This window comes from Filicampus tigris, chromosome 12 (assembly GCF_054856515.1).
Source record: "Filicampus tigris isolate MCC_2025a chromosome 12, RoL_Ftig_1.0, whole genome shotgun sequence".
Classification (NCBI taxonomy): domain Eukaryota; kingdom Metazoa; phylum Chordata; class Actinopteri; order Syngnathiformes; family Syngnathidae; genus Filicampus; species Filicampus tigris.
This window is the reverse complement of record NC_141228.1, coordinates 19,414,501-19,439,464: the sequence shown is the minus strand read 5'-3', so window position 1 is coordinate 19,439,464 and position 24,964 is coordinate 19,414,501. Positions and strand designations below refer to the sequence as shown.

The 24,964-nt window shown below is 42.3% G+C and overlaps 2 protein-coding genes across 9 annotated transcripts in view; one reads left to right on the top strand and one right to left on the bottom strand.

Moving 5' to 3' along the window:
• LOC147139023 (uncharacterized) overlaps positions 1 to 24,964 on the top strand; it is a 164,716-nt gene that overhangs the window by 85,903 nt on the left and 53,849 nt on the right. The gene's annotated exons all lie outside the window — the stretch shown is intronic.
• The window catches only part of trabd2b (TraB domain containing 2B), a 54,749-nt gene continuing 30,784 nt past the window's right edge, over positions 1,000 to 24,964 (bottom strand). Inside the window, exons 3-7 of one of the 2 annotated variants that reach the window (XM_086046824.1) lie at positions 18,226 to 18,372; positions 15,196 to 15,370; positions 5,659 to 5,755; positions 3,062 to 3,322; positions 1,000 to 2,124 (exon numbers count right to left, since the gene is read on the bottom strand). In XM_086046824.1, the coding sequence (XP_085902950.1) occupies positions 1,890 to 2,124; positions 3,062 to 3,322; positions 5,659 to 5,755; positions 15,196 to 15,370; positions 18,226 to 18,372 (915 nt within the window). In that variant the 3' untranslated portion in view covers positions 1,000 to 1,889. The remainder of the gene's footprint in view (positions 2,125 to 3,061; positions 3,323 to 5,658; positions 5,756 to 15,195; positions 15,371 to 18,225; positions 18,373 to 24,964) is intronic. The other variant, XM_086046825.1, reaches the window with a different exon arrangement.

Sequence of the window (24,964 nt, the reverse complement as noted above, 5' to 3'; positions counted from 1 at the left end):
ACGTGTGCTGGCGTCGTAAATCGATAAGACGTTTGATTTGCATTTGGCTGTCTCTCAAAAGGAGCTGTGATTTTTGTCGTGTGACAATAGCGCCCCTCAGTGTTAAAAATACAAAGTTCAGCCTCTGAACCTGCATGCTCAAAATCACGCCACGACGTCAAACAGGGAATTTGGGTTCTAAATAGTTTTGGATACATTGTTGTTGTGGCATTTACACACGTTTGATTGTTGGTATTAATGACATCAAATTGCGAGTCCTTTGTTTTGTTTCCAATCCAAAGAGCAATTTACTATTTGATTATTTTGTCTCATTGTCGCCAGCAGATGGCAGTCTGAGCTTATACGAAAGCCGATGTATTAAACTAGTCAAATTTACGTTGCTGATGCTTAATTTTGATTGACAGCGACTGTGAAGCTTTCATTTAACAAAAGATTTACTACTCAAACCTCTGCCTCATAATTCAGAGCTTTGGGGTCCGAATCTTGTTTTGCATGTGCAACAATTTACCATTTCAGTAGCACGGCACAACATGCAGGCAGTGGCACGGCAGAAAAGAATAAAAGGTGTGAAATGTGCTGCAAGCCTAAAAAAGGCATAAACATCGCCATCTGGTGAGCACATAAAATTTGAACGAGTGCACAGTCCAAATTGTAGTTGAGAAGTTAACTCAACTTTATGTGTGTGGCGCTTTTACAACAGCTGCAGGTGCAAGTTAAGCGCTTTACAGAACACAAATATAAACGCGGGATAAACCTGGCTTATAAATAATGCAGTATTTTCAGTTTTCAAAAAGTTGAAATTTCTGACAAATATTACCTCTGTGTTCATGTTACCCAAAAGGCTTAAAAAACTGAATGTCCATAGGATGTCTCAAGGAATAACCTTATTCAACTTAAATTGTTACTTGGGGAATACATAAACGCTACAAATCTTGTGCAACCAAAGTACACGACCAAACAACATTAGAATGAAAAGAAGAAAAAAAAACTCAACTCAGGTCACTTGATCAGCTTAAAGATACTTTATTTCCTATGTATTTTAAAAAGCAAGAAAATATATTCTTTTTCTTTCAGCAATAATAAATATACAATATTTCTTTATGGACAAAATGCACAATTTACATGAAAAAGTCAGAGTGCTCCTCACCACAGCTCCGTTTGACCGTATTATCTCTGAGTTATTAGGATCTATTCTCGATCTCCATGTTAATCCAAGATGACTATTTAGCATTTTTAAATGCCGGTGTTATCAAACTATTTCTTTCCAGGGATATTTTATAAGGGAGACATTTTCCCAAGGACCTTTTCGTAATCTTGACGGCAATTAAACTTAAGTACCACATATGCTCCTAAAAGGAACAACAATTAAAGCTGACAATTTTTTAGAAAAATAGCATAATGTCCCAATACATTCATATTTTTTGGGATACAAATTGTTTAATGAAGTTCGTTTCAGACATATGTGATAATATCAGAACTTTTAACTGGCCCAAAGCTAAAGTAGGGAGGCGTTAACTGTCTTAGGTTTTATTGGCGCCGGTCCCCTCATATGCACTTTTTTAAATGATAAAACATAATTTATTTCAAATGATTTGGTGGCCCACCAAACTATGGCTCACGGACCCCACTTTGAGATCCACTGATGTAATGGTCTCAACCTACGACACCAACTCTAAATAGGCGAGTTCTTCGTTGAGTTTCTTCCCTGCGGTGTCAAGGCCTTTGGAGCGTTGTAGTCCACTCACTGTGTGACCCACATGTGAAGGCCCGGCAGCTTTTCGAAGGGCTTGTCGGCGTCACTCAAAACATTCCTGCCTATCTGGCGTGCGCATTGGGCTAGTCTTTCTTCGGGTGGCAAATTGCAGCCCTCGAAGGCATCACGGCGGCGGTCAGGAGTTGAGCAGCGCGTATGACAGTAGCCAGGTGAAAGCGCACGTCAGTGACGGCGCGCTGTGGATCCACGAAGGCGGCTGCGCTGAAGTGGGGCCGGGCGGCGTGGAGGAGGGCGGACCAGTGACGCGGTCGTCCGGGCGGCTCGGCGGGGGCTCAACTGTCACGTAACCGTTGATGATCCTCACGTTAGGGGGCGGGGCGGTGCTGCAGGACAGGGAGCACAAAGGTCTGCTGTATGGTGGACACAAGGCAATTTGCGGATTGATATTCACAAATTAATCAGTTTTTGTTTTTGAACGCAGAAACTATCCTCAGCTACTTTCTGTAATACCCACAGATGCCACAAGATGACGCCAAAGCCCTGGCTAAAATGAGAGGTCAACTGTTCCTTCCATCTAGTGGAAGAGCAGTTATTTGTTCTGCATGCATATTGGCGTCTGCCTTTAAAAAAAAAATAAAAATCGGATGGCGGATAATAGATCAATTTCAAAGTGGGTTAAAGTCAGGAAACGTATTTATTCAAAAAGGGAAAGTTCATTTTGGAGAAAATGCTGCTGAACCTGGGAACTCCCTGCACTTTTTTGTTAGAATTTCAAAACATGTGCTGTTGTCTTAACATAAAAAGAAAAACAACTTTGCAAATTTGAAAGGTTCATTCACTAATACTGAATGCTTAAAGGCATTTTTGCAAAATGCTGGAGTTTGTATTTTAAAACTTTCGATGCCAATATTTTCCCTTTTACCGCAAATGAATATCGGCTCCAAATATTGGTTATTGGCCTCCTTGACTACTAATATTTGGTATCGGCCTGGAAATCTTTAGTTATGTTCCTGACCGCCCCTGCAACAAGTGAAGTCAGCAATATAGAAATACCCAATTTAAATATCCTACTCTAATAAACCTATCATTTCATAATATACAATAATCATGCCCAAAGATGTACATTATAAATGAACCTACAGCCGCTGCATTTTGTAGGTTTTGCTTTTCAACAAAAAATAGGCTGTGCTGAAATACAGTACTTCTCAAACTAAATAAATGTGCCACCATCTAGTGGTGGAAAGTGGAATTACACCTGATATAAACGAGTTCGACCAAAAGAGAGTTGATTAATGTACATAAATAGTAAAGGTGCGAGGTAGCTGAACAGCGTAGTCCAATGCTCACCCGTCCCCAAAGCGAACCCAGAGGTCACTGAAGAGGCGGGGCCTCCCTTGGCTGCGGTGAACTTTTCGAGGGCGCTTGTGCCGCCCGAACTCCTCCAGCTGGCTCAGGCTGTCCGGCTGCAGGATGTGAGGAAGCTCCTCCTCCTCCTCACCGATGCCAGGCATGCTACTGGGCTCGTCCAGCTCCGTCTCGCCCGAACTGGTCGGCCAACTGGTGGGAGGAGCCATGCTCGCTGCACTGGTTGCTTCGCTGTCTGGTTGACTGTTGAAGTAGACACACATCTGATGAGCATGAAGAAAAACTACTGCACTTCACTTTTCCCACCTTTTATGTTGCAGCAGTACAGTAAACCCTACCCCCCCCCCTCGCTGAACTTATCTCACTGTATACATCAATAATCATGCCCAAATATGTACATTATACAATGATCCTTACAGCTGTTGCTTTCTGTAGGCGTAAAATGCAGGATGGGAGAGGATTGAGACCTCTAATAATCGATTTCCAATCTCTTCGGCAAAAATGAGTCAGATCGTGAAATTCTTCCAGTTTCCTCTTTTTCTTTCGAATGTAGTTACGCAATAGAGTGCCGCCATCTCATGGCCAACTGTAGAATTGCACCCAGAATAAACAGCAAAATTTCATTATGACTGCAAACCCAAAAATGATCATCCGCAAAATATCAGGACCACAGATTCGGGACCTGCGATGGATGGGGGTTTAGTGGATTAATAAATGGATTCAACTCACGTTTCTCCCTCAAAATTCTACACGCAGCAATTCATGACATGAATTCAATTCTCAGACTTTGAAATTAACTTTTTACAAATTGTGTTTACATACTGGTAAAAGTTTTGACAAGAGGCAACTTTTTTTTTTTTCCCAAGAGGAGGAATTTGTCTTCAAATAGTTGCTAAAGAAAAACATATTAGCAATTAAGTATAGTCCATCTTTTTTTTTTTACCTCGTCATCTTGCAAATTTTAAGTCTTTCCTTACAGAGCAGCACTTTAAAACAGTGAAACGCGCCTTCATTGAATCTGGGCCACATTACTATAATGCACTTTACTTTGGAGTCAGCCAGTCGTCCCTCAAACAACTGCAGCTGGTTCGAAATGCTGCTGCTCACCTCTTAACTGGAACACGCGAGAGGGAACACATAACTGCTATCCTGGCCTCTCTCCTTGCCTCTGCACTTTTTTGATCAATGCTGAAATGCGACTTAAAACCGTTTTATGGCCTATTTACTCGTCACTATATGTCACTGGCAGAGAGATGAAGATACAATATTCGATGTTAAAAAAACAACAACGCATTGTACTATTTAAGTGAAATTGGATAACGGCACTGTGGTTGGGAGTTACTGATCTAAAACAGTCTGCAGTTAATAAAGGCTTCATGATGGCTACAGCGTGTTTATTAAACGTAATTATTTCCATTATTTGCTATTGGAAAAATGGTTATCAATCGACCAGGGTCCCGGAACAGGTGGTGTTCAAACTATGAAGCGTTTCCTCCAGATTGCAGGAAGTTGTAAGTCATTTGGCTCTGTTTTCGCATCCTAACTGAAGCGGGCTCAAAGCGGACCACCCAGAATTAAATAATCTGCCATGCTCTTTGCTCTTCCAGCCATTACTCATATTTTCTGTCCTCTTGTTTTGCCTCCGTCAATACGGTTTGCACGTGAAGCTCCTCAAAACGCACAACCGTTTATTCTTTTAATAGCAGATTGAGGAGGTCCAAATAATGCAGCAACAAGTGCAGAAATAATCTGCCCACATGTCTGCTCGTGCTGTTTCTATTGTGTCTGAAAAGCCACTCAAGATGACAGGATGCTCATATTGGGATTTCCTGTAGCCCTTTTCTCTCATTCATAAAGTTGTAATGTATTCAACAAGCTGTTTTTCTGCTTTTTTACGGCCTCTAAAAAGCCTCCATGCAGCATTTTTGATGGCTTGGTCAGGGTGATGATAGCTCCAGGTTTGTGGTCTGGCTTCCATGCAGCCTGTAAGCCAAGCGCTGCTCCGCCGGGCCTGTCAGTCACAGCATCCCTCACCGTCGAGCAGAACAACGCTCGTAAACACCTCTCCTGCGGCCGTTTTTTTTTTTTGCGGCGAGTCCCGTTTTCCTCGTCATGCCCACCTTTGGGTTGTGCGTACGCTGCCCTGTGCGGTTGCGTGAGCGTGACCACATCCGTACGCACGGGGGGAAGGAGTTCTGTTCACATCCACATCGAACAAGCAGCGGGGACTCTCCCTTGTTTCTTGGCACCGCTCCGCAGTGTTCGCATGCATACACGCGTGAGCACGCGTTTGTTTGGATCACGGTACCAGCGGCTGCCGAGCACAGCCCAGCAAAGGCTGGCAGCACGCCACTGGGGGGGAGGGGAGTGGAGCGACTTGATAAAGTCATCAAAAGGATTTCCGAGCTTTGTTTGGTTTTGAAATCTCAATTTGGACATTGTTTGCACTGCACTTCACTACATTTACTGTTGTGTTGAAAGACACCAGGCACATTCCAGGCTCAATTACCATCGCTAAGTCTTTTTGCAGAACCAAAGTGGTTTTTTTTTTTTTTTTTTGCTGTCTACTGCGTACTCACAGTGTCACAGGCTGTTGGTCGTCAGGTGTCACGTGATCGATCACGTAGCCGTCTTGTCGGAGGATGTCCAGCACGCTGTGGTTCCCCAGGAAGTGACCTGAAAACAGGCCGAGCCAGGAAGAGTCAGGACGAGACCAAGCTATGAAAGGCATTTGGAGTGTTTTATATTCAGTGAGGCTCATACTAAATTTTTTTGTGGTCGCACTGGGAAAAAATAATAATTTGTGACTTTATTCTCAGATTACCGTTTTTTATGGACAACATTTTTCTAAAATGATTTAAGAAAAAAAAAAGCAATTAAAATAAAACTTACCCCCCCCCAAATTTAAAAACGTTTTTTTGTCAAAAAGACTATTAGCTTAGAAATTCAAGTATCCTAAAATTCGATATATATTTTTTTCAAACAAATATATACCACTACCACACACACTCTAAAAATATAACTTTTTATCATGAAAAAAAATACTACTATTAACCACGGCTTTAAAAAAAATATTTTTGGGTTATTTTTAATATAGGAAATTTTTTCCTCAACATAAAATATTTTAGTCTCAGGACTTTTTGGCTTCAAAAATATTTTTTTGCCCCTGTAAGATATATATATATATATGTATATATATATTTCTGTTAATTACATAACTTATTCTTGTAAGATTACACCACCTTTTCCTCAACATTTTTCCTCAAGTATACCACTTTCTTTACTCAAATATTTTATTATTAATATTATAGTTTGGCCTTAATGGTCATTTTGTAGATTTTGTGCTTCTTCCTCCTGAGTGAGACGAAGACTTGCTCATTTTCTCGTGCTCCGTGGTGGAACGTAGCAGGAGCAGATCAAGTGCAAACCTGCTCCAAAACAATGTTTGTTGTTGACACTGGACCTTGTTGTCTCTCCGGCCATCACAGTCTTTTCTTCACCCCCCTTATATGATTCCATCACCCGTACGATGAATATGTATACGAAGCTGATAAAAGCTTCTTATCGCTCAGCTCATCTGCAAACACCGCATGACATCACTTCTCCAAACAACTCATCTCCTGTTTGTTCATCCACACGCTCAATCATGAGCTGTGTTTTTGCGGCTTGCTAACAACACCTTAAAAATATCCGCGCTTCCCGCTTGCATTTAGTCAGCGACTCCTCCCCTGTGCCATAATTCTCATGACTGTTCCTGACCATGTCAAAGAAAAAGACGCTGTGTGTTGCTCTTGGCAGGACAAATTTGAAAGTGGACTGCGATTGGTTGCTTGGGAGGGAGTGGAGGCGAGATCTGATGGGATCTTTCTTGCGGGGAGTCCATTTTGAACCCCCAAGTGACATCCACTAGAGCCCAGAAAGCTGTTTTAACTGAAAATAGGACCATGTTTAAGTTGGATGTAACATTTCCGAGTCAGTCGATTCATTGTGGATATTTGGCATCTTCTTGTTGCGTTTTCTATTGTGCAAAGGTAAAGTTCATGTGAGATTCTATTTATTGGTTAACCAAAAAACGAGTGGTTCTGTGTACAGTGACCCCCTGCATATTTGTGGTTTGGCAGTTATAAAGTCACACATTCACAGATTTTTTTTGGGGGGGATTAACCTATCCTCCGTTATTTACTGAAAGTCTCATCTACTCACTGGCTACGTTTACATGGACATTGATTGGAATAAAAATATTTCATGAACACACCCCATTCGGAATATTCTGACCCGATCAAGATGATCAAGATTTTATTCCGAATGAGAGGAGTGGTTTATGTTGATTGATAATCCAATCGGCATGCTTGAAAACAATTCTTCCGAAAATTGTGTGCTGGTGTATTTTTCAGGCTCGTATGTTAGCTAATACTATTGATGAGCTTTGTTTGTGGTGAATGATTAAGCTATCCATTCATGTTGACTATGCGACATGGGTTCATGATTGTGTAGATTAGATGCATGGTGATGATTTATGATCATGTGGGGGGGCACAGTGTAGGATCTGGAAAAAAACACTCTTTACTGTTTTCTGCTGGGGAACTCTACGGAAATGTTGCTTGTTAGATAAAAGTTATAATTGGTATTTAAATGAATGTAACTCTGACAGTGTCAATCGCAACTAAACATCTCATTTTGAAATATAGCTCTTGCACTGGATCAGGTGTAATGTTGTGGTCAGTGTGTGTCTACTTATTTTTCATGGACTCCCCGAAAGGTCCCCACGTGTCCCTGGAGTCATGTTTTTAATCAGGCAGCAGAACACAATGATCCCAAAAGCGTCTCAGAATGTTTCAATTCATCTTAAATATGCGGTGAGTGAAAAAACAGTCGGTGACTTCAAATGGAAGCATCTGCATCGGGTCCTCTTTCCACACATTCATTTCCCCCCCCCCCCCTCACTGCCGCTGATGTATGTGCGTGAACAGCTCTTACATGTGCCTCAAAGATTTCAATAAGGCCATCATCCCTGCACCTTGCTGTGCATCTACCATTACTCTTTGAACACCTTTATAAATCACTTTTTAGCTCTATGGAGCGGTGCCAAACTACCCGTGGTGCTCCAGATTAAAATGGTAAATTCCACCTTTCAGTCCAGCCAGAATCTGGATCGCTTCTTTTCAGCCCCCACACTCATTCCTCATATCCATAATGACTTCACTTCCTATGAATGCAACAGCACGTCTGTCTGACTGTCTCTGTTGCTAAGGGACTCGTGAGTGACGGCTGCTCACATTCGGGTTCTGTTTTATGTTCCGGTCACTTGCAAAATCTCCATAAAGCGTCACTGAAAAGCTACAGGCGAGGCCGGCATGGTTCAGTGGGATTTAAAGCGGACATGTGCTGTCGAGGTGCATCTACATAATCACTCCTTTTAATCAAATCAAAAAGTTACCAAACACTGAATCGTTCAAGTTAACATTATAACTTATATTTCTATCATATAGCTCAACACCACTCCAAAATCATGTTCAGTCATTATTTTTTTTTCATAGATGAGATCAGCCTCACAAAATAAGTTTCATTCGAATTGGTGATGAATTGGAAAAGTCGCTAAATTGACAATGCCTTTGCTTCACCCCCTCGTCGTGGTGGGGACAAAAGCCGTATTTTGCGTTTGCCTGAGATCAAACTGTGCTTTCATTTTTTTATCCTTTGTGTGTTTTCACAGACGAAAACTCAAACCTTTTTATTACGGCACCTGGGAAGCATTTTGGATAATAAAAAAAAAATTGCATAATATGTCTCCGTGAAATAGCCCATCTTGTTGCTGCTGCAGAATGTAATCATCTCCCACTAGAGGAAAGCTGATAACATTTAGCGCCGCGATTGAAGAAAAACAAAACACGCCCCCGTTGTTTGCTTTTTGTTTGCTTTTTTTTCAGCCGCCGTATTTCCCTGCTGGGACGAAAAGAGTATGAGGAGCAGCTGTTTGACTCTTCAACTAACACACACATTCCCCGGCTTTCTAATTAAAGTTGCAGTTTATTATTCATGGAAGTTCCAAACGATTCTTTTATTTTTCTTTGTTAAAGCCTTCCTTTTCCTGCCTGTTAAACTGCCCTTTTGTATTGCTGCATGTGTGTGTGTTTGTTGCTAGCCTGCTAAGAGGGTGAGGAGTAGTCCCTTGAAAAACGGAATCGGCCCGTATTTAGAAATGTAAGTACGTGTCCCGTATTGAGTTGTAAAGGGACGCACTTTGTCCCGTAATATTGTGAGAGTCCAAAATAGTACGTATAATGTCGCATCATCGGCTATCGCATTGGCACAAGAGCAGTGTCGTATATGCTATACAAAGCGCAACCAGGACCACATAAGGGGGTAAAAATCCGTTATTGGAGTATTGGAGTGTCTTCATTTTTAGGCCTGCTCTTTTCCACACCCTGAAGATGTTCAACTCCTGGTGGTTATATTTGTGAAATCATTTAAAAAGAAGACACTGCTAATAGCCATGGAAGCACTGACAAGATTAAACCGCAAATTATGCTTGTTGGCTTTGAATGGTGGCCAAAGGGAGGAGAACATTTTCAAGAAACATTTGCCAGGACCAAAGTGTCTTGGAACCATGACGCACTCGCATTTACACACAATTACCGCCTGCAAAACATGATCTCGCTCAGAAAAGAATTAGAAGAACCAACTTACCAATAATAGCACTCCTTGAGTTAGTCATATGTGCAAGGTGTGACCACGATTACATGTTTCATGAAATACAGACAAGTCAGTGATGTCATCAGTCGAGCAAAAGTCATCATGGCGACACTGATATCATGTCCACACTCTAGTTTGGTCATTGACAAGTAGAGATAAAAAAAAAAAAAAAAAAAAAAAAAAAGGGAATATTTACATTACATTTCTGAAAACATTTGCATAATTTTCTTTTCTTTTTTTTCCAAAATTGGACCCTTCCAATTGGAATTATTTAAACGTTTTTGTTTTTGTTATTTTGAAAGGGCTAAACACTATGGGAAATTGACGTTAAGGTCAGGTTGTATAGCGCCATCTGTTACTACATGCTGTTGGCAGCCTGCAAATGTATTCTAATGTAAGCTGAGCAGATTTTCAATGTAGACTGAGATTTATTTTAGCCCCGGACCCAGAATGTAGACTTTCTTTTTTTTTTTTTTTTTTCCCGGTAGTACTTTACCATCTCTTTAGCCACGTAGATGTGGACACAGCCTGACAGCGGAGGCAGCGAGACGCGGAAATGGAATGAAAGATGAACTCGCAGCGGAGAAAGAGAGACAAACAGACGTGGGGAGAGGCTGAGAAAAGCAAACACGCTCGGATGAAGCGCTACAAAGACCAGACAAGTGACGTGCATGCCTGCATGAGAGCACGTTTCCATGATGATTTTGCATTTAAAGTAACGCGCAAAGGGACATTTTGGTGGGAGGACAAACATTTTGCCTTATTTATGCAGGTGCATCTCAATGAATTGCAAAACGTGTATTTCAGTAGTTCAATTTAAAAAGTGAAATTTAATTAAACATTGATTGATCGAAAAAATATGACATTGACCAAATTTGAACATTGGTTTTGGCCCAACGCTAGCATTATTTAATACTCATATTATTTTAAATGATTATTTGGGGATTTTTATGTTTCCTATAACAATGTTCATTAAAAATATATATATTTTTTGTCTCTCTGTAGTCAATCAGTATGTTTGACTTTTTGAATTCAACTACTGAAATACACATTTTCTATGATATTCAAAGTTATTGTGATGCACCTGGAGTATCAATACTTGATACATGATAATGTATTACTCCTTCACTGCCATTGTCGAGTATGCTTGTCAATTCCGTTTTTCAATATGGATGTGTGGGGAGTGTCTGATGCTGATGATGATAAATTTGAAGCTTGCAAACAACTTTACTGATGCACACCCACCAGTAGATGGCAGCAATGCCCCGTTTTAGTGATTTGATCAGCACAGTTTGAGCCCACTGTGAGAAATGGCTGCATTTTGTGAAACCTCGCTTTGTTTTACAGCTGATTATAAAAGAACTGAAAAAAAGGCAGAATCATATTTTTTTTCTGGTGACGAGAGAGTCTATTCTTTCATTTGGTAGACTTCGCGCACATATAATCATTGAACGCAATATCCTGTGGGTCTTGAAAAAGTCAAAATGTAAAATGGCCTAAATAAAAAAAAAGAAATGAATGTAAAATAAAAATTCCATGAATTAGCAATGCAGATAATATCTGCTTATTTGATTAAATGTGTACCCCTGCTATTCAGCTCATCAATATACTTTATAAATGCCTGCACGATGGTCCCCTGAAAGCCCGCATGGCAGAGCTTTGGCGCCCAAATCAGCTCTTGGGAAGGGAAATGAAAGTGGCTCCAACAAACAAACCTACATGTGTATTTTGGAGAGCGCCAACTCTTCTTGGCAATTCGCGCACATCACATCACATGACTCGCCTCGCCGGCATGCACGTACGACGAGTGTGCGAAGGGGCGTCTCGGCTGCGGCCGCGTCAGGAAATTCCACGGGATGTTTTCAATAAGGCGGCAGCCTGAGAGCTGGCAAATGAGGACCTGCTGCACACCACAAAGAACAAGACGCCGCTCAGCCTAACGCAACCTTGTGCGCAAGTGCATGAGAGACAGACGAAGGAAGAAGGCAGGAAATGAAGGCGGAAAGTGTGCTTCTTTCCTGTTTGGACCCGGTGGTGTCAGTTGACATTCGCTTGTCCTTCCATGCTTTTCATTGATCATCATTAAATAGACAAGGAAAAGCCAGGAATCACATCATTCTTTTCCACTGCGTGACTCGTACTTGGCTACTCGCTAGTGAGGAATTTTCATTGGCAGAAAGAACAAAGTGCAATGCTAATTGTTAGCCCGTCTATAGCGTTTTGCGTTGTTTGCTAGCATTAAACGAAACCCACTTTCCAAAAGCAAAGTTACAGTAGGTTGTTTTCAATAGAAAGGTCGTGTTTTATGTTTAGTTTGACTAAACTGCAACTAGGGGTTGCATAAAACCGCTTGAAGCTTATTTTTTGACAAATTGTTCTATACTAGCCAAGCTGCTGCCACTTTTTCTGACTGTGAGTTTACTGCTACCTTACAGTGCTCCAAAAGGTCATCTGTACCATGGCTCGTATCACAAGGCATCGCTGTATTTGTCCTACAACCTCATTGTGGAAACTGTTCACAGGAAAAACTCACCTATTTACAACTCTCTCTGCATTTTTTTTGCCATTTCTCTTACGCTGCAAGATGGTGGCAAAGACCTGGCTATTTGGACAGTAGTAATTGGTGTCTTGGAAGTATGTTGAAGTGATGCACTTTGACGGTGAGACATGGATCTTTGTGTGAGAGGAGCTAAGTTTAGCCTGGGTTGTTAGTGGAAGTTCCAAAGTTGTGTATGTTGTTGCTCTGTTGAGCGGCTATTAAAAAGCTCTAATTTTTTTTTTAATCATCTGTAAGACATTTATTTTTAAAGGTAACTTAAGATGAGTTTAAAGTGGTTTGGAATCATAGGTCGTTGTATTTATTGTTTAAACAATTTATATAGGCTACTGTTAAATATAAAAAAACAACGTAAAAAAAAAAAGTTACATTAAACAAAAAGTAACAACTCAGTCAATATTCATGTTTTTTTTTAAATTTTATTTTATTTTTTATTTTTTAGACCGTCCAAGAGACGGTCATCAACCTCCATTCTTTTTGTTTTGTCTTGTTCCAACTGATGAGTTCAATGCGTGAGTTCATCTATTATCAAGCTGAGCCGGTACTGTCTAATGGAAAAGTTTGAAGTACCATTTTAGTGTTGTTGACAACATGAAGTGACAAGTCTTTCAAATATTATAGCCTACTCACTTGCAAAACATAAGAATCTATAAAAATTACAGCGACACAAATCATGTCTGAGAGCTTGGCAAGAAACTGAAATTGTTGCCGCCCGAGCTGAGTAACCACCGCCTACGCATATTTTTTTTATGATTTTTTTTTTTTTTTTTTTTTTTTTGTCAGAACAACAAATCAAAAGGGGAGAACAACACCATGTAGTACCAGCCTCAACCTCAAGAGACGAGTCACGCTAAGAAGCAACAAATGGAAATGGTCAGTTAAAAGCGTCGTGCCTTAATATGCCGACTGCTCGCTCGTTGCGCAATTGAATGCAATCCAATCCAAGAGCTGGCTCAATCCTTCTATTTCGATGGACACAGTCAGAAAGGTATTCATTTAAAAAGATGATCGTTTTTGCTGTGAGTTAAAGATAGTCTGCAGTCAGAAGTCTTCCCGGAGGCTCATATGTTGTGTGTGCGAAATGTAGATGAGCATTAAATGTTCAAGTTGATGGCCGCTGCTGACACTCGGTCATATTTCCATACACAGCCAACCCTGCATGTATGTATTTTGTATTTATGAAATCTGTGACCTGTTTATTTACTTTTTTTTTTTTCAAATTAAATAAGTTTGTTTTATTTTATTGTATTTTTATTTTGACTTATTTACTTAGTTACACAGATCATAGAAGAAATGTATTACTCATGTTCTAAATAGATTCAACATATTTTATTTCACAATTTAATATTGAATGCATATTTTAACAATTTAATCAATTCCTTTTTAATCATACACAGGGGTGTCCTAAAAAATTACTCACTCTGAGTGCCCATTACTGCCCTCATATTTTTGGGGTTTAGACCAGTGTTCTCGAAATCTTTTTTAACCAAGTCTCTCCAAGTACCACCCGAGTGCCCAACATTAAAATACGGTAATGTAGTAGGTCTAAATAATAATGTTTTAGTCTTTACCCGAGTGCTGCTTGGACTCTTCCCAGTCAGCCTACTTTGCTTCTCCATGCTGGACTGTTCTCACGCTGAAATAGCAATGAGGCAAAAGTATTGGGACACCTGATCATTATGCGTACAGGAAGCCTACACCAAAGTCCGCCTTTATGGTTCTTGCTATGTGCAGTGGGGCACAGTCACGCTGGAACAGGAAAGGGCCTTCCCCAAAACCGTTCCCACAATGTTGGAAATGACAAGATACCCAAGGTGACCATAAAAATGAAGAAACCTTAGTGCACCCTGGCTGTTTTATATTCTTCAGCTTGTCTGGTTAAGCCCTTGATCCTTACGACACTTTTTTAAATTCCCAAAATTGTGTTGCGGTTCATGCAATAAAGTCGCTTAAGTACCAACAGACGGGATTTCACTGCTTCCACTACCCTGGCCAATGTGCACCCGGGTTTTCGTTTGGTACTTTCATGCCATCGAGTGGATGATAAAACTTCACGGCTTGTTAGAGACACAAACAGCAGGGACTCTTACTGGACTGTAAAGGGATGAGCCAACATATAAAAGAGAGAAAGTGATGTGATTTGAGCGCGAGAGACGCCATTTCAAGCCATTTATTGCGCCCTTTTTTCCCATCACGAGAGCAGGGCTCGCCAACGCGGTGACCGCGTCACCAGGTAGCCAGCACAACATGAGGGCGTCTGTTCTAACAATAGCTCACCAGTGATGGGATATTGCGATTTCCTAGGAATGTTGTCGAATTGGTCGTGTGACAGCGTAAACACTGGCAGAGATTAATAGTGTCGTGCAGTGAGTGAGTACACGCGCAATTTTAGCCATCTGGGATCTTAGTCATTCAAAATGGCAGCTTTCTTTCCAAACAGCACAATCAAATGCATTCCACCACCTGTTTCTGGGAACACAAATGTTTATCTAACACACACAAACACACACATTACCCAGGACAAACGCAATTCAGGAAACATTAGCAGCATTAGCAAGGAATGCTAATTGAAACAAACAGCGGTTTCTTCATTTCTGAGGCAGGAATTAGCTGTAATTGAGACTGCTGAGTGTGTGTGTGTGTGTGTGCGCATAAATGGATACACACGGGGTCTGGGAGATATTGTGTGCTATTACTATCATTCCTCTTTATCTAGTTGTGCTTTCAAAATGTATTCAACATAAAGACACATTGGGATTGAGGGATTGCATTGCAAAGTAGAACAAAGCAAAAAGGTCTTCCTGGGATGGCTTTAATAGTTCTCAGTGCTGAGATGTAGCGCCCCCCCCCATGTCAATCCACTCACCTGCGCCAAAGGCGAAAAAGTAAGTCTGGCTGGGATTCCTCTGCAGCAGGGCAGACACGCGGCGAGCCATGCGCTCGTTCCGCTTGTAGATGAGCTCCTGGCGGAAGTAGCTGTCGATCTCCTGCGCCGTGGTCCGCTCGTGAGCCGGCAGAGAGCTGTTGATGAAGTGGGGCAACTGGGTGGGGGTTGGGGAAATGAAAAGGCACAGTCACGGTCCATGCTGCTATTTGTATTTTTCTGTGCGTGTTTTCTGGAACGATGCGAAGTAATACAGTAATGTGTCAAAATAATTTTGAACTAAATTGGCATGAGAGGCATAATGTTAAAGCTGTCATGTGCCTTTCAGACAGAACTAATCAACATTGTTCGTATTGCGTTTGAGCTGTTGCTGCGGCTGCACGCATTCAGATAAGTAGATGCGTAGCGACGCCAGCGCCTGCGACGTCAACAATTGCTTTCAAAACAATGGGGAGCAGGCAGTGAGTCTCTAGTGTTAGAACTCAGACAGCAGTCCTGGTCTAGACCAATAACACGACATTTTATAGTGTTACTTAAGAGCGGTGAATCACTGAGTGGCCACAATGCCTCAGTAAGACAAATGAAATGCTACGGAGTTGCTGGTGAGAGACTAACAACATTTGGTGCGAGTGCAGATGTATTTCATGTGTTTGGGTTTGACACGAGCGATTTATTGACGCACGTGTGAGAGCAAGTTGTGCTCGCTCGCATCCATCTTTTCGCTGACATCTTCCTGACTTCACGCCTAAAGTGTTCTTCACCTCCGAGCTCATGAGAGGCTCACACCTTTGTCGACACTAATATCCGTTGCTTTGTCATGTTTGTCAAACACGCTAACGCCGGAAAGGCACTCTGGTCTGTCAAACCGCCTTTTCTCACGGACACCTCTAATGTTCTGTTTTTCACGCATGTAAACTGGAGCCTTCCATTTGAATATGGACACTTATATATATTTTTTGACAAATCGATGCTATTGGTTGCAATGCGTTGAAATTGTGCGTTGAAAATGCTAGCTACTTGAGAACTCGGCGCCGACCTGTTTTTAACATGAGCGGCTATGTTGGAGGTCTGCAATTTGGATCCAATCAGCCGCTCACTTGCAGTCCTTTGTGTTAACTCTGGCTCTCTCTCTCTCTCGCACACACGTGTACATAAACACATGTTGAGAGCTCCAGGCGTCTGATGGATTTAGCATGTGCTGCAAAACTCCAGTCCGTGTCATTTCATTATGGCCCAATTGCTCTGATTTAAAGGGCAGGAGGCCACCGGCGGGCCGCTCAAGTGAAAGGAGCGCCGCAGCAAGCTCCTGGGGGCCGACCGAGTTAGAAAGACGAATGGATACAGACTACGAAAGTGACACGAGGGGGGCCAAAGAGAAAATGGATCGATGTTTTTTCTCCGACTTTCACACTTTCTCGCGGGTCTCTGGTGTGAATAACTTGTAAAGCTAAGGTTACGTTGTGTGTTGCCCTTATTGGGTCTGGTAATCCTGACTTCTCGTGAATTTTTGAGTGTGTCGATCTGCTGACATTTTGTGTGTGTGTTCGCTACATGTTATAGAAGCTGTAAGTTACTATTTTGTCTTGTAAAATGATGCGAGCTATTTTGTTGATCGTCAAGAAGACTCTTGGCAACGGACTTCCAGATTCATGTCCCTTGAGTTCTTTATTATTAGTTTATATGTCAGTTACAGCTGTGTGTTTAGAAACTAAAGACTGCAAAGTTTATTTTGACATTAAGATGCTTCACAGATGGACTTGAATCTCATGACATTTGCATTCATTTTGAATTAGGGATGGTTATGCGTGGTGACCATACACGGAGACTGGTTACCCTGTCATGAAAAAAAATGCTCGTGTTGTTTTTGTGTGTGGTTAGCTTCTGCTTGTGTTTAAAATAGGCAAAAAAAAAAAATGAGCAAAGAATACATTTTCACAAGACTGTGGGTGGGTGGCCAGGGATCCATAAAGCCATTGTTTGGCATTGTTCTGTTGCGGAGGTCTACATGCTTGTTTTGCGGTGATTTTGTTTTTGCATTGACAAAACTTAGTGAGGGCATCATGATTTTATGCATTTCACATCAGTAACAGAGCTAGTTAACTAGTGCTACAAGCTAACGCACAAGACAATTGCTTCAGCTTCACCTATGCATGGGCCAGTATCAGAGGCTAACAATATGATAACAGTTAGGAAAAATATCAACGTTCCATGGCATCAAAATCAACATTTTGTACAATAGTAATAGTCATTTGTCAGAAATTGAGTAGTTCTTTGCTCCTCAAAGTGATGTTAGCTATGCTAGTTAGCTAGTTGTCTGCCTCAGTATCCGTCTATAGTATAAATTTCACCAATTTTAGACAAGCTAACTCTTGTAGCTTGTTGTGAAACTTAATTTCAAGACATCATTATAGTACCGGTGATATATTGTTGCCGTGAATTTGTCCAACAGTTGATGGGTGGAGCTCTAGTAAGTGTGACATGTGTGTTTGCACTTTTGAAAAGATTGACATACTGACAACGGTGTCAAAATGAAGTTGATTTCCACAGACCTACAAAACCGACACTGTAATATACAGTGGGTGTGCACACTTATGAAGCCACATGATGAATGAAGTGGTACAGGTTATAGGTCTCATTAATAGTGGAAATAGTTTTGAAATGATTTAACTTGGTCTCATTTAATGTCACCAGACACTTGCATTTGAACAGGGGTGTGTAGACTTTTTACATGGACTAGGCATGTAAAGAAACAACACGGATGGCGACCGACTGCTTGGCCACCCAGGTCTTATAAAAAAAAAAAAAACAACAACTTTTAAACACTCTTTGATGATCATTTTCAGTGTTTAGAGAGCACTGCATGAAAATAGGTTTGACATGTTTAGATTTCCAGGTTCCAAAACGCTGTTGTCATGTCAACAAACAGCTGTAAGGACCATTTTTATCCATTGTCAGATACAGAATGGCCCTGGAAAACCTGGGAGATAATATGACTTAGTAGAACAAGCAGACCTGGGAGTTGTCATGGTTGAAGATGATGGAGCTTAGGTCCCCGCAGTTGTAATGCGTGATTAGGTCCTCGGTGGTGTAGGAGCCCTGCAGACTGCCTGCTCGGACACCCTCATGCTGTAGTAGGGTTTGGTTCAAGGCGAATAGCACCTGTGGGAAGAAGGACACAGAAGGATTGAGGACCAGGGGTGTGGTGGCCATCGGGAATTTCGGGAAATGAACGACCGGTGTATTTAAAGGCTGGTCCTGGCCATTCTGGCTGCCGTCCTCAATGTCACTAAGTAACAAGGCCTCTGTCATTTGTTAGCTTGAGCTTTTTATTATCCACTCAGCTGAGCAAAAACATACACGTGGTCATGAACCTCCGACTCACTCCGCTAACAACCCAGGGTAAATTTAGCTCGATCTCGACATAGAAAGTCTTAGTTGAGATGTGTCACTTCAATAAACTTCCTTGACACATCACTACTTTCCAATTGGCCTGGGCACACAATGCAAATAGGGGATTTCACTGTTTATGTATTTAAAAAAAAAAAGAAAAGAAAAGAGAACAGGCAAAAACTGACTCATCGGAAAGTCTTTTATTATCCAAAATCAAAATCAATATTCAGCCTTGGCTGGGTTCTGTGTCAAATGTACAACAATGTTGCTGTGCAAAAGAGGCTAAGTCATTAGCGAATTGTAAGGTACTTTCTTTTGAGGTCAACTGCAGGTAAAACCCAACCACAAATGCACACCAGTGCGTTTCTGGTGTAGGGTGGAGAAAGTTTGGAGAGAGTTCTTTGAAACTTTTCTCTCTGTCACGGGGCGCAGTAAATCTACAACAGCCATTAATAGCAAAAGTAAACCCTCTTTAAAGAAAATTTACTGCATGCAGCCGGCGTTCAGCCCAGTGACTCGGCTCGATGGGTCAAATCGAAGTCCCCCCCCCCCGCCGCCTCCCACCGACCCCTGTAGCGCCGTGCCACATGCGATCGGTGTGACATGTGGGCCGGTGCGCTGGACGGCCGCTGAGCTCGCTCCTCCAGGAACCGGAGGCCCACGTGAAGCCCTTTCACACACTTCTACATTGCACCTAAACTGACTTGATTACGCCAAATGACTCATCTCGTCATAACTTCAAATCTCAGTTGGCTTTGGAGGCCAAGAGCCGTCCAAGAAAGTCAACTTTGGGAGTGTGGATGATTCGCATAGCAGCTACAGTCTGATACAGCTGCTCAACGGATTTAGCCTGAAGCCGTAATTTACACAATTACATGTTGCTTTCACAACCGTACAGAATACCCACCGGACACGTCATTAGGTACAGCTGTGCAATGTAATGAGAGCTAGGACATCAAATATTGTGCCCTCAGATACAGTAAATCCCCGAGTAAATTTTCAAGGAAGGTCCGGAACCCTACTGCAAATAGCAGAAAAAAAAAAAAAAATACAATTGCTTTGATAATAGTTCAAACCATAAATATGCTACAAACTATCATCAAAACACTTAAATATAAATTCACACTTATCCTACAACATTACTCTAACAAATAATTGTCTTATAGAAGATTTTACATTGTAAAAAAACTTTTCACTTCCACTAACAACCAGGCTAAACCTCCCCAATCACTTTAATACACTTCCTTGACAGTAGTCACTACTTTCCTAATAGCCAGGGCTTTGGCGCCATCTTATGGCACCTTTGAGTGTTATAGAAAGATCACAAAAACTGAAATTTGGTGGTTCCACAGGGGGAAGAAAAATAAATAGCTGAAAGCTGACTAGCAAACCGTGGGTAGGTGCTTTATTTATTTTTGCATAAGCCCAAAGAGGCCAATTCCAACAAAGTTGAAGCTAATTTTACAGGTCGAGATGAGCCTCCTGTCTCCCAAATTCGTAACTTTCTTCCAACAAAAACCCTTGAGTGGCGTCAGGGCATGAAAGTGATAGAACACCTGCTCCGTGCTTCAAAACACGTCTCTTGAGAAAGCAAACGGCGCCAAATATCCGAAAGAAGCCAGAAAGCTTGGTGTGTTGGTCAATGCAAATGCTGCTGTACAAGATCAATATTGTCTTTCTCCGGGGGAACAGAACACCATTGCAACTGAAACCATGGCAATGGAGTTTATACAGGAGGAACTTCACAGCCTGAATTACAAGGCTCCGCTTTGGACACACTATCTACAAGGCTCTAATAAATTCACATTGGCCATATTTAAGCTTTTAAAAGACACGTTGCTACTACAAGCACTTTAATCCTAGCAAAAAAAAAAAAAAGGTATTCTAATGTAGCTTAATTTTGTTTAACAGTTTAGTTGCGGGTATAAAACAATGCCCAAACACATCACCCTTTAGGTGCCAGAGTTTTGTCAATAAAATAGTCCGTTTTGATATCAGAATAATTCAAAAGGCTTGAAAATGGATAGCGATAAAGGCATACTGTAAATGTTGCTTGATGCAATTTTGCTACCTTGGCGCTTAAAGGGTCAAGACAAAAAAAACAAACAAAAAAAACATTTTCACGGGATGCAGAGATGAAACTGGGTTGTGACAGTTACCAGGTTTTCTTTTTATTGTTTGGTTGCTTTGTCAAAGTCAATTTCAAAGTGATCATGTGTATATAAATATATCTTTATAATTTATGATCATATTGTTTATTTGTATTATCATCACTAGTATTATTGTCATGGAAACAGAATAGATACTTGATATAAGTTAACAGAACAAAGTGAAGCTCCTTACATTCTTTTTGTTTTTCAAATAAAAGTTTTAAAGAAACTAATCTGGACATTCGAGTGCACACTGAGGATTTCAATGGTTTTTTTTTGTTATTGAATTTCCACCCCCCCACCGCCCCTCTGTGGTCCAACAATTTATTAGTGGAGCTCCGGCTAGCAAATAGTTAATAAGAATTCACGGGAATTGAGCTTGAAGGCGTTCAATATTTGGCGGCGGGCTTCGAAGAATGTTCGCCAGCTTGCATGAGGACGTGGCAAACTGTATAGGCCACAAATTAAGTTCAACAAGGATACGGGGGTGATGGGGGTGGGGGCTCATTACTGCATTTACACATACACAAAAGTCTTCTCCCCTTAATGCTTTCCCTGAAACCTCAAGAAAGGGCATTCAGAACGAGTAAGAGACACAGTAAAATGTGGCCGAATTGTACAATACGATGAAAGGCTTGTTTTTTTTTTTTTTGTTTTTTTTTTTGAAGAGAGGAGCATGTGCTGCGCAGATGGAAGTGATGATCTTGCAGGATTACCAAGTGGCGCAGAGTTTGGCTTGGGGTTTTTGCACGCATGCGGGCCGTTATAAATCAGGTGCAAGAAAACAAACATATGCCTTCCACTTATTTATTTCACTCTTCTTGCATTTGCGTTGAGCTTCGAGCCTGGACGGCCGGGGATGCTCGCGGCTCATACCAGGATGTTCCATGCAGTTCCAACGATGCAAATTCACACATTTGCATAGGGACACTTAAAACAACAGCAATGTATTGTTGATGATGTTCTTAAAAGGAAAACTTCCCTATTGTCTTTGTATCAAAGCGACAGTCTGACAGCGAAATCTGGTCTTCATTTCCAAGCTAGAGCCCCCAAATCGTATTGACGCAGTCGGCATGTTATCAGAATCGCCGATTATTACTATTCCGACTCTGTGGTGACGCCAATGCGGGACCCTTCAAGCCCAATGAGAGTCTTCTCTCCCCCCAGTTGTTATCTCGTCGCCATTTAATCAGGCGCCGATAAAGAAAAACCAGGGAGGTGCGTTCCCCTCGGCCGCTCTGGCCTCCCCAGAGAGCCGCTTGTGTTTCACGGCTTGAAAAGGTTTCGCCGGACCCCTGACCCTGAAGACATGCACCGCTGCGTCCCTCTGGGGGTGGAAGGCGAGGGGGGGGATTGGGTTCGCCGCACCCTGCTGGGCCAGAGTTAGGTAAGGAGTTGAAATAACATCCAGGGCAGCCCGAGAATAGGAGATCTCAGTGCTGGGTTCCCAGCAGCTCCAAAACATCTTGTGTGAAAGTACTCGACATTCCCATCATGAACACACAAGCACAAGCATCAACTAAAGAAGCCAGTAAGGGCGCACTCACACTCGGCCAGAAATTCCCAACCACACTGCTATTAGAGTTCATCAGGTGTGCGTGGGAGATTAGTCGGAAAATTATTTTCTATCGTTTATCTAAAAAATTTAAGATCTACTTGCGCAAATATGGGGGGGTGTTCCAATCAAGGTTTTGTGCTGCCAATTCCAATACGATCATCCATGGGTGTGATCAGCTGATACAGATTCCGATCGCATGGATTAGCTGCACATTTTTCAATTTTAGATTTACTCGCTAATGACCATCTTAACTCATTCACTGCCAGTCATTTTCAGACCCTCTTTTATCCTAGAGTTTGAAAACATTTGAAAAAAATATAAATAAATTCCTGGGATTGAATGGCTGGTCTGTGAAAAACAAATACGTCAATGGCAGTGAATGAGTTAGTTGCATTTGTTTAATTAAAACTCACTCAACCCCAATGACATATTTGTCATTTCACAATTGGTATGAAAAAGTCTGGTACAGAATGAGTTAATTGATTAATCGAATTTTCGATCCAAATTTCCATCCCCTCATTATACAAAAACAGGACATTATTTCCAATTGACAGCGCAGAAAATACCCAAACATATTACGATTAAATGACAGGTTTGATCTGTAACGTGCGGTGCTCAGGAAAAGGGGCGCGAACGCTACACTGCTCACTAGCTAGTCTCTAGTTGGCTGCCAAGTACAAGCTGCGGCGTACCGGGTTTTTTTGTGATCGGAAATGAAAGGCATGGATCGCCATATGCCAATCGCTTTGTTTCCCACATGGAAATCGGCCGATCACAATGCCTTGAAAAACCTTTGAACCTTTCGCCATGGCTTCATGTATGCATGTACAATTGGCAGTGGCACGCGGGCTTTAAAAGTCTGCCGTTGCCTGATGTTTTTGTCAGAGACACCTTGAACACATTAAGCAGAGGAAGAGATGGTGTCACCCAAGAGCCCATCAAAGTCATGGACAGTCTCGCATGAGAGCTCCGCCGTTGTCTCGTCCGCATTTATCTGCGGCTCCTCGTGACGATCTTGGGTTTCTACTCTCCGGGGGATCCGCGTAAGCGGTCAGGGGCTTTTCAAGGCAACCTTTAAACGTCTCCCTGCGTCGGAACCTCGCCAGAGGAGTTTTTACAGCCTCTTGGCGCCTTGCAGCATGTGGACTTGACTCGCTTGTTTGAAGGTAAGCAGCACTTTCAACTCATCCCATCTGGCGTCGGCCTCGCGTTGACTCATCGGCCCCTTCCACGTTCTTCATTTTCCCACCCCCCCTCCCCGTTCTTGCCAACGCCGTCGCAAAGGCACCCCAGCGTCAATAGAAGTTCTCCTTTTTGCTTCTCTCTACCGCTGTGCCTACTCGACCTTCCGTTTTAGAGGAGGAAATCCAGGGATTACCACGGCGACAATCCCGGCGGCAGAGGCCTGCTGCTGGCAGCTTCCACAGAAAAGCCTCGTTTTATTCCCCTTCCGTCTTCCGTCAACCGTTGTGAGGCAGGGAGTGAGCGTCTAATGATGTCTGATTTCCCCGTTTCGGCTTGTCTCTTGTCCTTCCTGTCACTCCACATGCACCTTGTGATTGTTTCGTGCCCATTGGCACTCTTTGACCCGGTGTTCCTGGGCCTCCGGTTTCTCCACTTAATAAGAGGAGTGAGTGGGGGGATGCGGGGTGTTGCTGCCCCTACTTTTTCGCCTTACAGCTCTCTGTAAACTTGTCTACAAATAAACCCTGCTGTTTGACTTGGCAGGGCCTCCGCTGCGCCAGTCATCCCGGCTTTCCTGCTCCCCACCCCCAGAAAACACGGAACATAATAAAGTATCACTTGATCCACACAGAAACGGCTCACAGCTGCTCCCTCGCATGGAAGTCCAGCGGCGGTGTGTGAAAATTACACAATGAAATCTCGCTAAGCTTTGTTTTCCTTCCATACCAAGTCCTACATCTGGTGAGGTGGCACACTTCTTACTTGAAATGGATCAATTTAAGCAGACGCAGATGAATCTTACTAACGTGAAGCGATGGAATTTTACGCAGGTTGGGTGGCCCCGAGAAGCAAGTGACCGGAGCAGACTTAAGTCGAAAACACTTTCTCAGCCTTCTCTGCCTCGCCTTCTGGATTCTGAGAGGATTCCGCCGTCACAGCATTCGTAATGTCGTCCAAGTCTTCCAAATGGTTCCCCTTGATGATCCCCTTAAGCTTGGGAAAGAGGGAAAAAAAATCACAGGGGTGAGTCTGCAGGTTGCTCCGGCACGGTAGTGTTCTTCTTGGCCGGGAACTGCGAGATGCTCGGGGCATAGTGAGCAGGTGCGATCTCCATGGTGAAGCAGCCACAACTCTCGTTTCTTCCCGCATAGTGAACAAAGCAAACACAACACGATCTTGTTGTAATCGTGCTGGTTGATTGTCTGGCAGTGGACGATTCGCCTCACGTTTGAAGGATTCGATCACTTTGACTTTGGACTACGAAAAACCGTACTTTCTTCGACCATGACGACTTCGGACTCTTCTACTGAAGACTCTGCCGTTTGGGTTCCTGGTCTTATACTAAGATCCATGACTCATCATCGGTGACTACTCTACTTGGGAAATCTGGTCTCATTGGTTTCATCAACACTCACTCTGCTCATCGTCAGACACAGGAGAAATGTGCGTATACTAGGAAATGTCGGGC